Source organism: Mauremys reevesii, linkage group 5 (assembly GCF_016161935.1).
Source record: "Mauremys reevesii isolate NIE-2019 linkage group 5, ASM1616193v1, whole genome shotgun sequence".
Lineage (NCBI taxonomy): Eukaryota > Metazoa > Chordata > Testudines > Geoemydidae > Mauremys > Mauremys reevesii.
Genome location: NC_052627.1, coordinates 111,100,378 through 111,114,005, shown reverse-complemented (window position 1 = coordinate 111,114,005; position 13,628 = coordinate 111,100,378). Strand labels below are relative to the sequence as shown.

The following is a 13,628-nucleotide window of genomic DNA, read 5'->3' as shown; positions in this document are numbered from 1 at the left end:
ACAAGCCAGGCTCCCAGAAAGGAAAAGTTATTGAGAAAATACCCATATTTTGAAATTTGATTAGCTGGGGAAGAAAGGGAAACTGAGGCAATAACTGGACCTGAAGCAGACCAGGAAAGCCCAGACACAGAAAGGATTCACATGAGTGCACTGTAAAGCCAAACATTCATATGTAGACTGGAAAATGTTTCTTTTTCTGTGGTCAGATAAGACAGGTAATAAGATTGTGGTTTGTGTGAATGCAAGTTAAAGGGTACACTAAAATATAACCTTTAAACTTCACAATATAACAGCACATCATTTCCTGCTCAGAGATAGCACTCCAAGATCAATTAATCATGGCTAAGGCGAACATAGAGTCAACATTCTTAATTAGTGTTGATGCACTCTCCTCTATGCCCCCATCTGTCATGAAGACTGTTTAAAAATCTGAGTTATTAGTCTTTATTGGGGAGAGGATCTGGTTAATATCTCTAAGAGTAGACATCATTCATCCATCCACCATACACTGGTGCCTGATAATTTCTACCCCCAATATAATTTACAGATAACCACCGCCCTGAGACCATCTAGGCAGCTATAAATCAAAAAGAGAGTAGCTCCCATGCAACCTGGGTTAATTTTTGTTTACAATATATCAACAGAGAATGTTGGTTTGACACTTGAGGAGTCTGTTTATATATCAGATACAGAAAATATAAAAGAACTAGTCAGGATAAAAAACCAAAACACCAGTCAAATAAAATATAGAAGAACCACTCTAATTCATACTAATGACTAGAAAGCCTACAGTGAATTACTGAATTGTTAGAAAGTGAACACACAAAGTAAAAAAAGCAAAGATCTTACTGCACAAAATGTACTTATCTTAGCTTGTGATAATACTTAATACACTTGTAGAATGCAATATCATAAAAGGATAACGTCAACCCACACAGCTTTTTGTTTTGAAATATTTGCTGAGAACCAGAACTTATCTCACCATTCCCTGGTGTGCAGATTCATATTTAATACAATATAACTTTACTAAAGTCAATTACAATACTAAACAAGTTCTTTACTTCTGTTGTTAACATTCCTGCTTTAGAAAAGCAATATTATCACAGTCATCACAAGATTTGACAACAAATGTGAAATTCAGTATTTAATTTTGCTGTCAGAAAATAAATGTGAAATTTTAATTAGTTGCTTACTGAATAAATAAAAAGAAAAGCTTGAGAAGTGCTGATGTGGTTGAACAACTGATTTAACTGATGATGGGCTGCAAATGAAGGAGGCAGATTTGGGTGGACGCTGGTTACAATCTGTACTTGGGCAGCTTAAGTCAATCTAATTATGTCAGGGTACACACTACAGCAGTGGTCCCCAACCTTTTCGGCTGGCGGGCACCAGCTGAAGGACCACTGTGGCAGTGTAGCACCCGCCGAAATGCCGCCGAATTTCGGCGGCGACGCCTCTTGATGACACCGCTTTGCCATCGACAAGCGACGTCATCGAGAGGCGTTGCTGCTGAAATTCAGGAGTGACGCCTCTCAATTACGTCACTTGTCAACGGCAAGCGGCGTCAGCGAGAGGCGTCACCCCCAAAATGCCAGCAGGTGCTCTCCCAGGGGCCAGGACGTGGGCGCATTAAGATGCGTTGGGGACCACTGCACTACAGCCTTGCTTCCACCAATGTAAGCACCCTACTACGTCGACCAATAATAACTCCACCTCCACGACAGGCGTGGGCTTTATCTCGGTATAGCTAGGGCAACGCAGAGTCTGTACAGACACTGTGGGTTACTTACATCAGCTGTTGGCAGTCATTCTTATCTACTGCAGGGCTCCATGCTGGAGTTGTGAAATTGACAAGAAAGCTGCTCACAGCTTGGGCTGTCACTGCGGGATGGGTGGGAGGTGGCTCCAACTAGAGCCCAGTTGTCCACTGGGCTCCCCGCTCGGAACCAGGCTGTTGCCCTGGCTCCCCACTCAGAGCCAGGCTACCCCCGGAGTCCAGGTTCCCCAATCCCAGCCACGCTGCTTCCCGAGCTCCCCCCACCCAGCTCCCCACTCCCTGCTGGGAACCTGCCTGCACCCAGGCTCCAGGCATGGAACTCCACGCTGGGAGCCTGGGCAGCTACTGTGTTCCAAGCAGGGGGGGGCAGCCGGTCTTTAGGCAGGGAGCTCCTCACATTGCCTCTCAAGACACTGGAAGCACTCCTGGTGAGGACACTCACCACCGCTAGAAGGAGGGTAGTGTGGACATGAACCACTGCAGTAATTACTGAGGTGGCTGTAAGACAACCTAACATAGGTCACAACTTAAGTTTGTAGACATGCCTTCAAACTGAGCCTAACGAGACCACTGAGATACGATGTGAGAAAATAAAGGAAGAAGAGAGGATGAAGGAAAAAAAAACCCACCATAACAGAAGACTAGGAAAAAAAGAGACCATATATCCTGAAGAGAACAGTGCTGTTTTCTCATAGAAGGATGTTTCCCCTAAATTCTTGTGTTTTTTTCTGTCTCCTGCTCCTAATGATCTAATCTGCAGGGCAAGTTCCTTCTTTCCTGCTGCCCAGAGAAGAGATAAATATTCCAGAAGCAAGAAGACGAAAAACTTAAGGGATCTCAACTCATCCCAACACACCTAAGAAAGCCAGTACTAAATTAACATAGTATAGTACTCTCAAAGTAAGGTTGGTGTAAGCAGAAGGAGAGGGACAAAGAAGGCAGGGAGTGTCTCCTAAATTTTGGGGTTTCTTCAGTTTCTCATACTCCTGAATGGTTTAATCCTCTGGAAGTTAAGTAAGGTCAGGTTACCCTGGCTTGCCTACAGGATCTGCTTCTGAAGACAAGCCTGAAAGACTCTAAAGAAACTAACTATACAGGGAACATATACCAAGGGGCTAAAGCAAATTTTTAGTGAAATCTTTTCTACCTAATTTTGATCTCTGCAGTATAAAGCAGAGATATTCCAGATAGTTATAAAAGAAAAGCTCATGTGACTGTCAACTAATAATATTGTACTGTATTGAAAAGAGAAAGTTATATACTTCTGCAACCTGCTCTATGGAAAAAAACCACAAGACTATGAAAGTTATCGTATTGTGATTATGCCAAACTGGAAAAGTAGCTCTTTTAAATTTGATGAAAACATTAATTAATATGGTATTTAGTGCTCTGAACAACACAATTCTGCATCCCCACCTGGAAGCAAAACAAACTTCTATTGGGGAAGGAGGTTCACACCAACATGTCAGTGGTTGGGTTCTGAATGTCTACGTAAAGTCTTTGACTAGCAGGCTACTGATGTAAAACAAACAAAGTTACCTACACAGTTTTTGGCAGTTTTCTGTGTTAAAGTAACTACTACTTAATATTATGATTTCAAAGATGTTAATATTGAGGATGTGTAATGATGGAAGCCACACATGATAAAACTGCTTCCAAAGCAATGCTGCAAATACTACTGAGTCAGATATTCCTTACACAAAGGTGTTCATGTCCATAACAGACAAATGTGCATACATAAGTAAGTGCCACAGGAGAAAAAGCCTGCTGAATGGAGTACATGTCGTTTGTGAAGCCAATCTACAAAACATGCCAGAGGTGTTTGGATGAAAAACTTCAGCAACGTAAACAACCTTGTTGCAACTATTATATAAAAAAAAAACCACCACAAAAACCACATACACATTCATAACTACTCCTAAAAAGAAAGCCAGATACAAGCAGTTCTTTACAGCTCCAGGTAAATCCTCAGTATGGATTCCATTATCAGTATTCAGTGGATGGAACACTGGGTTTCTTCCCATTTTCTACCCTGCAGAGCAGATGAATAATTAAGTTTCCTTTTACAAATGAAAGAGAGAGATGCATATTGTAACTTTGTCAACATACCCAAAACATCAAATGTGCCATTACAGAAACCAACAATGCAGGTGCGTGCAGTTCCTAAGTGCTTAAAAATTATGAGGCAGGCCAAATTAAGGCTTTCTGTCCAAATGATCAAATGCTGGATTCAACATCACTAGAAGTCACAAAGAAAACTTCTAATTAATGAGACTGCAATTAAACATGCAGAATAACCACTGTGGAAATAATGTCTAATGGCAGCCTTCAGTGGTGCAAGTACAGTGGTATGGTACGCCATACCAGTAAGATGTTTATAGCTAGTACAGCATACCAGAAAGACACAGGAGGATCCCGCCCCCCATCCCTTCCACGCAGCTGTGTCTTCTGAGTCCTCCTGCATGAGCTCTGTACAGCAGCCCTGCCGGAGGAGCTGTACGTTCTGCTCCTTTTGCTGCTGTGGTTCCTGGGATAGCCATGTGATTCAGGGCTCTCCCAGGAACCACAGCAGCAAAAGGAGCAGAACGTGGGGCCACTGAGCGGCCCCACACCAGCAGCTCCTTCGGCGCGGCTGTACCACCCCCAGCTCAGCCCCCAGCCTTTCCATGCAGCTGCATCTCCTGAGTCCTCCCTTGCCTGAGGTATGTACAGCAGAAGTCTTCGGTGCAGTGGGAGGAGGACAGAACCCTCCTCCCAGGTAACATAGGATGAATGTGGATTATGAGGAGGGGATAGGAAGAGCAAGGGAGCCCTGGATGGGGAAGAGTCACATGCCCCACCTCCTTTGTGTCCTTCCCAGCCTAATGGCAAGAAATGATTTCTACTTGCACCACTGGCAGTCTTCGTAATTTCACTACTGCAAGGGAGAAATGGAGAAACAAATATTATCGGAATAATCTCCAAAAGCTAACTGAAAAACAGATGAGAAAAAAAAACACCACTTTATAAGACAGGTAGTTGGAAGATGGCAACCAAATACATTTGTCCTCAAGTAGTAGTTTTATGGATATTGACCAAAGACACCATAAAAGGCCAGAAGAAACAGAAAATACATGCCTAATTTTATGAACAAGAGTAATTCCACTGACTACTTGTTTAAGTGCTTTGCTAGATCAAGATTCTAAGTATTATGCTGTTAACGTACCTGGATTTTACACAAAAAACGCAGGTTTTTCTGGCAAAATTCAAACATCCACACTTGAAAATTTGGTCTTTAGAGAAGTAAAAAAACATTTAAAATGAGTTGAAATTAAAATCACATTTGTAACACCTAATGTAGCAACAGTGCATTCAAAACTGCACAAATTTATAGAATGCCTGATGTGTACAGGCAGGATATCCTATCTCATCTAGCCCTCCAGTATGTCCTTTGTTATTTTGTGATGACTGATATTTAGGAATCCAATAAATCCGTTCGCTATGGAAAAAATGCAGAATTTGCATTTTTACAGAAAATCTTTAGTTTTTACATTTTGTGAAAAAATAAAAACATATACAGTAGAACCCCATTTATCTGAGTTTCAATTATCCATCTCTTCGTATTAACCAAGCTGGGGCTGACAGCCCAAATCCAGGTTTGGGCTGTCAGCTGAAGCCCAAGCTCCACCACACACTGCTGACAGTAAGAGTCCCGCCGCATGGGGCTGAAGCTCTACGGATTATCCGAATTTTTGATTAACCAGTGTGGCCCAGTTCCATTTAGACTGGATAAACGGGGTTCCAGTGTATCAATACAACATTGTGTTCAATTGATACCTCTGGCTAGGGAAACTAAAGTTCAGCGTTTCATTTTAATCATGGAAAAAATATTTTTATGGGTTTTTTAAATCAGAGAATTTGGGTGATTTTAATCACGGAAAACTAGGATCCCTGGTGATGTTATATATCCATGGAAACTGATCATTCGTGGACTTAGCAATCATCACTGTTTATTTTTTGATGTCTTATCTCAATGAAGCCCCTCACAAACCTGATACACAGTGGTCATGATCATGAATTTGGATGATATCTCCACTTACACAACTACAATTGGCTGCTACAGAGAACAGAGTGAAAAGTATCTGAGACAAGTAATAAAAGTCTTTGGAAGTAAGGGTAACAAAGTACTAATAGACCTTGTTATAAGGAACTGGGGATGAAAGCCAATTGATACAAAAGTTTCATCTGCCTTTTCTGTCCATTCCAAAAGATATAGTTGTAGCCATGTCTGTTCCGGGATATTAGAGAGACAAGATGAGTGTGGGAATATCTTTCATTGGACCAACTTCTGTTGGAGAGAGAAACAAGCATTTGAGCCACCCAGAGCTCTTCTTCAGGTCTTGGAAAGGTACTCTGAGCGTCACAGCTAAATGCAAGATAGAACAGATTTGTTTAGTATAAGTAGTTAGCACATATTTTAAAGGTGTTTTTGTCTTTTATCATTTTCCTGTGAGAGTTCATATGAGAGCATAGTGCACTAAATGCCCCAATAGCAATTATGTGTGTGAAACCAGACAATCACTACACTCTCAAATGAACTGTCACAGGAAAATGATAAGAGACAAAAACAGCCTATATAGAGTGACCATACGTCCCATTTTGGCCGAGAGAGTCCCTTTTTTTAAAGCCCTATCCTGGTCGTCCCGACTTTTTTGGGTAAAAATGGGCATTTGTCCCATTTACACTTGTCAATTGATCAAGTCAAAAAAGTGAGGTGTGGAGGAACATGGAGGGTAGCAGCAATGGCACCCCCACACAGAGGGGGCAGGGCTTGGACAGGTGGCAGGCAGGGTTTGGGTGAGCAGCGATGCCAGCCCCAGCCTTGCATGGGGAGAGTGGAGCAGGGCAGCCCTAGCCTCGTGCAGGGAGGAACGGGGGTAGGTGAGCAGCTTGGGCCAGCCCTGCGTGGAGAGTAAAGGCTCGGGCTAGCTCCATGTGGTGTCCCGTTTCCCTTTGGGAAATATGGTCACTCCTAATCCTATATCACCTGTGGTTAGGTGGTTAGAGGTGAACAGAGCAATCACTCTACATCTGACCATCAGTCCTCATCCTCAAAAGGAAATGTGTACAACACTTTCAAAAGACAAGCATGGGAACTTAAATTCATAATGGAATAATTCTGCTAGATACCAAAAATCATGGACTGAACAGACACACTGGATTTATGGTTTATTACAACAATCTGTAATCCCCCATTTTTGTCCTAAAACTGCAGAGATGTTAATGGGCCACTCTACCTTGAATGGTCCCTTAGAATATGTCCTACCTACTTATGCTAAACAATCTGTTCCATCCCGCATTTAGCTGTGAGGTTCTGAGTACCTTTCCCAGACCTGAAGAAGAGCTCTGGGAAACTCAGAAGCTTGTCTCTCTCAGTAACAGAAGTTGGTCCAACAGAAGATATTACCTCACCCACTTTGTCATTCCAAAAGATGACTTTTACCAACATGTTCACTTCTAAATCATTTAGTAGTACAGAGAAAGGAGAATTTCTTAGCATATTTGTTAGTAAAGAGTTATTTTTTTCCAACTGTGTTCTTCTATGCCTTGCATCTGCTTATCATACTTACAGTACACAACTATATTAATGTTCTACACTACTCGATGATAACTTCCATCATTTGAAAACAGCATTTATTTGGAAAAGTTATTTTCAAATACTGTAATGCATGTGTTTATATAGTTCAACGTGAAGGAGGGAAATGTTGACTTAAGATATCACCTTTTCTCCCTTCTTAAAATATTATCTAAACGAGAATTATTTCCCACTTCAGTTAAACACTTTCACAAGTAGACTAACTGACATCAAGAAATGTTCCTGTTCCTTCACAGGTGGTATCAATATGTCGAATAATATGACAAATGGGAGTTTAAAGCAAAGTAACATTAAGATACTTAAAAGGGACACCATCACCTTTAAATATATGCCAAGACTTTAACCACACATTTTTTAAAGTTAGGCTCTTAAGTCAATATTTAGTCACCTAAATACTGGCCTGATTTGCAAAAGTATTGACTTGAATGGGAACTGCTTGGTGCTCAGCATTTTTTGCAGTTTTCTTCTGATGAGAGTAATTAGTCATTGCAGCAATTTACCAAGGAATATGGTGGATTCTCCACCACTCGCGGTCTTTAAATCTATGACTCTGTATGGTCCAAATAGGTCGCAGCTCCCAACACGGTACCCTATCATCATCTACTGACTGCAGAAGCTGAGCCATTCTGAATGGAATGCATTTATTTAGACGCAGTTGGCAGTCGTCAGTGGCGTTAGCTTTTACCCCCGTGATGCATAGGCATCACAACCATACTTGTGATGCCTATGCATCACACGAAAAAAAAACACACTGAAAGAGAAGGGTATTCACACCCACGAAAGCTCATGCTGCAAAAACCTCTGTTATAGCTATAAGGTGCTCTTTGCTGCTTTTACAGAACCAGACTAACACGGCTACCCCTCTGATACTTGCAACCATACTCCTGTGAGCACTAATCTTATTATCTGTCTGCTTGTGTCACAACAGGAGCATGAATACAGTAAAGTACTCAGGAAATACTGAGATAGAATCCTTCTTTGATTTCCTCTTCCTGTTGTAAAGTTTGGAAAGGTAATGAATTTCTAAATGCTTCATTCTTGTCATGCTTTAATATCCATAAGGCACTTGGATATAAAATAATTACTAATCTATATAGCATTCCTTGCTCCCTTCCTCTGGAGAGATGACATACATCTAAAGATTTCCATAACAGCACTATACATTCTTTAGGATCACAAGAAAGTTATATTTTGTTTTATTTTCATATCTAGCTCGCCACAGAACAGTTACCTGTTAGAGGCTCTCCAAAACAGATAAGAGGTACCCCACGTCTTCAGCTGATATATTTATGAACTACAGGCCCTATTCTTGGTCCACGTCAGTCTGCTATTCAAAAATTCATACAGACCTATAAAACCAAATTCTACTTTCAGTTGTACTCAGTGAGTTCCACTAGTTTAATGAGGTTTCATGTACATAACTAAGAAAAGAATTTGACTCGAGTTATATAACAGAGATACAGTTCTCTCCTTTAAATGAAACTGAAAATCAACGTCTGATTTTCTGTCTATGATGGTGTCATTCTAGCAAAACAACATTACTTATGTGTATCCTCTTGTAAATACTTTACAAGCTTTGCACAACTCCAGGTAGGAAGTCCAATTTCTAGGTAGAATATAAATCAGTGAAAAATATTTTTCATTTGGATTTCAACAGAATCTGTATTATTGGCTCTGGTATGCTATGGTACAACAGAGTCTATGTTATACTTTCAGAAGTGCTATTTATATATTGTAACTAAGTGTTGCTCTGTGTTCTTCCCAGAAAAACAAAAGTAGTCTTTCAAAATGAACATCAGAAATAGTTACAGCATTGCGGTTGCAACTCTAGAGTTAAGGGCTAGGAATTAATGTATCTCAACTTTACTTTCAGTCGCTTGCAACGGTTTCAAAAATTATCTTTCTGGATGAAATGTATCAGGTTTGGTCTTGACATGAACATGAATTATTTGAGAAAGACACAAAAATCTGTTTTACCCTTTGTGTTATTTAAAAATATATATATATGTCCATTATGAAAGATTATTAGAACTTTTCCATTGCCCGGCGCTTTTTTTTTTTTAAACTTGGCATATCCTGCTCCTACTGAAGTTAATAGTAAAAAGATTACGAGAAGTGGGATCAAGCCCTGTGATTTGCTAATCAGGGAGTCTCTGAAGGACTGGTTAAAACCAGGGGGAAATTAGGATCCAGCTGGTGTTTTGATGAATAGGAAATAATTTCTTAAGAAGGGTTTTGATGATTAGAAGTAAGAAAAGTATCAAACTATGTTCTGATGATCAAAAAGGAGGTTATGGCAATAGAAAAATACCAACCGAACTATGGAGAATAATCCACCTCTAAATTATAGATGGTATGCAAGAAAATAAAAATGCTTCAAAAAAACTCATTTTATGCTTAAAATTTAATTCCACACTTTTAAATTATGGAAGCAGATTATTTTATTAACTGATTTCCACCTAGCAAAGAAAAATAGTCACTGTTACAATATAGAATTTAGGAAGACCTAACACATGAAACCCATGTTCCATTGTAACTGAAGATGTGTCTTACGGTATTTCTCGATATTAAACAAATAGCCAAAGTGCTTCAATTAACTGGTATTTATGCATTAATAACTTACTTTTATTGCCTACCAAGGCCACAAGTGGCTGAATTTCTGATTCTTCATTTGCTTTCTTTACCATATTATACCAGTCTTCTAAATTTTCAAAGCTCTGGTAATTGGTGATGTCATACACCAAAAGGACACCCTGAGGAGAAAAGATATATTTGAAACATTATACATTGACAAAAGTTATTCATTGCAATAAGTTACTATTAAATTCATATTACGTTTATTTTTTAAGATTCTTCAAAAGCTGAGCTGCTACTAATTATACATGTTTTTATTAATAATTATTATTGTAATCCAAACTGAACAGTTAGAATTCAAGCAACTCCACTGAATAAATACTTTATGAAGATAACAGATACAAAGCAGTACACAGACTTTATTACTCAGATATTAACTGTACCACAGCTAGAGAAACACAATGGAAATTTAGCAAAGAAAAACAGCAAACAATATACTGCTCATAGTAGAATGCCACTGTCCAACATTTACATTTCTTTTAAAAACCTCAAAAACTTTTCAAAATGAAAGTTAATATTGTAAAAACTAAGTTGTAAAAGGGCTGCTACTTATCTAGTTTTCACCACAGGTTTCCAGATTTGATTTATGTTTTTTAAATTGTGAATCACATATTTCTTATTGCCTGTCTGCTGCTTCTATTCTCTCAGCTGGGGCCAAAAGCCAGCTCCATTCCTTTACTGTTGTAGAAGACAAGTATTGGCAGGCTTTTAAAAATGCTAAGGGCCTGATCAAAAGCTCAGCATAGGTCAATGGAGAGACTCGCATTGACTTCAATGGACTTCAGGTCATGTCCTAAGTGAGAAATATTCAAGAGACAGATATTAATCAGGTGTCCCATAAAGTCCATTATTTTGTAGCGAAAGTCCTTTGACATCCTGACTTCCCGGCAGTCTTTAGCCTACCCTGTCTCTTCTTTTTTCCTCCATGGATTCCATGGTCAGCAATCACCTTCATTCTCTTCTCAATTATTGACTCCCCCTTAGGAGAAAAGGAATCCCACCACAGAGGTTTCATGGAAGATACTCTTGAAGTGAATTTTAGCAACTGTAGCTCCCCAGTGTCCTTACTATCACCTTCCAGGCCATCTCCAACACTGCCCTAAAAATGACGTACTTTCCTCAATCATTCCCTCTTTTTGAATCCTTTCAATGATTGTCCCACACAACAAGTTTAAACTCTTGGTACTTACTCCTAAGGTCCCACACAATTTTGCTATGGCCTGCCTGCCTGCCCACCCATGCACGCGCGTGCGCACACACACACACACACCCCTCTAACAATACCGACCTCTCCCTGCTGTTTCTCTTTCTCTCACTCCAATCTCTAGACTTTTTTCCAGGTTACCCCGTATGCATGAACTAGGAGATCAGACCCTCTTCTTAATTAAAGAACAGAAGTAGATGCTGACATCTGAACTCATGGAAATTATATAGGATTGACAGTGTTTACTACTCTCTCCGTTTCATCTCTTGGGGCTTACTTTGACTGCAACTCAGGATATCCACAAATTGATATTTGAAGACAGCATTGGGCCTGCTTCCACAATGGGTTACCCAGGTTTTATATCAGTGAAACTCTATTATTTGAGAGGTGGGCTGGGAGGGATGCAATAGAAGACAAGGACAGACTGCATTTATGGCCTTTACACTAAACACTAATCTGTAATCTTATTTTTGGCCCCAACAAAAAGATAATGTAAAATATTCTATCAATGACTTACTCTGAACTTTACAATTATGAAAGTTCTGGTCACAACTTCATATTTAAGATTTAGTTCTGTTTTCTACTGAAAGCAGAGATTTAACTTTCATTTTCTCTGAAAGAATACAGTGTATCCTCCCCAAACTTACAATACTTTAAGTACAGAGAGAACAGATATAAAATTCAATAATTGTTATTTCCCCAACATGCACATGAAATACACTTAGAAAGGAGGCATTTTTAATGGATAAAAATTTAGAAAGAAAAACAATTAAAATTAGCCTGGTAACACAGAAGTAGCACATTGCCCCACCATGAAAAAGAAAAATGTTTGAGAACTGACGGAGGATACCACGATGTGAACAGTATGTTAATTCTCTACTCTGCAGCACATATTCCCTGCTTGCATAACAACATTCTGGCAATGGAGACATTATGCCTACCTTACTGTACATGTGAGTGCTTTTTGTTTCTGAATTGTAGAATATTTGCAAAAATAGTCCACTGGAAGCTGAGTGTACTGCAAAAATGATTTGCTGGTCTCTAGAGAAGGTATGGTCCGCACTACTCTTATTCTATTAACAAGCTAATTTATGAAGTAGCATATGCCAACTCTGAAGGATACCTTTACACTAGAGATATGGATAGGGTCTGCAGTTTTACAGCTCAGAGATGGGAGTTGGTCTAAAACATATTTACAGCATAAATGGTAGAACTGCAATTCTAAATGTTTTATAACAGTATTAAATAGAATGATACATAATTTGACACTAGAAAAACCAAAAGCTAAGAAGTTTTAATATTTAGAATAACAAGGAGTCCGGTGGCACCTTCAAGACTAACATTTATTTGGGCATAAACTTTCATGGGTAAAAAAATACTTCTTTAGATGCATGGAGTGAAAATTACTGATACAGGCATTATATAATGACACATGAAGAGAAGCGCATCTGAAGAAGTGTTTTTTTAACCCACGAAAGCTTATGTCCAAATAAATCTGTTAGTCTTTAAGGTGCCACCAGACTCCTAGTTGTTTTTGTGGCTACAGACTAACACAGCTACCCCCTAATATTTACAACAGAGTATATAAAAAAGATTTTTAAAAATGCTAATCCAATACTTTTATAGTTTAAATATTTTTATTCTCAATGCTTATAAAATTATAGCCCTATCCAAATGATAGATATGATTATGAAAGAGCCGATTAAATTTTAATTTGAAATTATTAAATGTAATGCTCATGAAACACCTTAGCTTAAAAGTAATAGACACTGAGATCTTCTAGCCACAGAACAGACATAGTTCAATAAGCAGCAACTTCCCCCTACAAACATGCAGAGAACACCAATGCTTACAGGTAAGAAGGTAGTTCACGTCTATGCGTATTAATCATCAGCTTCTCTGGAGAGACTGACAAAAAGGTTGCCAAGATTGGCAATTCTGTGATGTGGCCATATTCTTACTAGGGACTAGATGCAAACTACATAGCTCACAAAAGGACAAAAAGCAGCCAATCAATCTAAGCTAATAACCTTTATCTACTTGCGCCTTCTTTTGTAAATCTCTTAATAAGTTTTCCCATTGTTAACATAGGTACATAAAAGTTCCTTATACTGATAATTATCACAATAATACATTAAACAAAAATCTAAGTTAGCTTTTAAAGGGTGCCTCAACCTGGCTGTTTAAATAATATTTACTTAGCGCCTTTCGTTCAGAAAGATCCCAAAGCTCTTTACTGTCTGCTAGAATCATTTCAGCCACCACAAAATTCAGCCACCTCTGAGGTGGAATGCAGCAACCACATCATTCTGGGCTAGCAACACTAAAACAACAGTTTTAGGAGGGGAAGTAAATTACAAACTTTTTCAGCTAAAAGT

General features: G+C 39.1%; 1 protein-coding gene across 8 annotated transcripts in view; it reads right to left on the bottom strand.

Annotated features, from left to right (window-relative positions):
* The window catches only part of RAB28 (RAB28, member RAS oncogene family), a 173,033-nt gene that overhangs the window by 137,728 nt on the left and 21,677 nt on the right, over positions 1-13,628 (bottom strand). For all 8 annotated transcript variants that reach the window (XM_039540479.1, XM_039540478.1, XM_039540476.1 and 5 more), the window contains exon 4: positions 10,036-10,165. In XM_039540479.1, the coding sequence (XP_039396413.1) occupies positions 10,036-10,165 (130 nt within the window). The remainder of the gene's footprint in view (positions 1-10,035; positions 10,166-13,628) is intronic.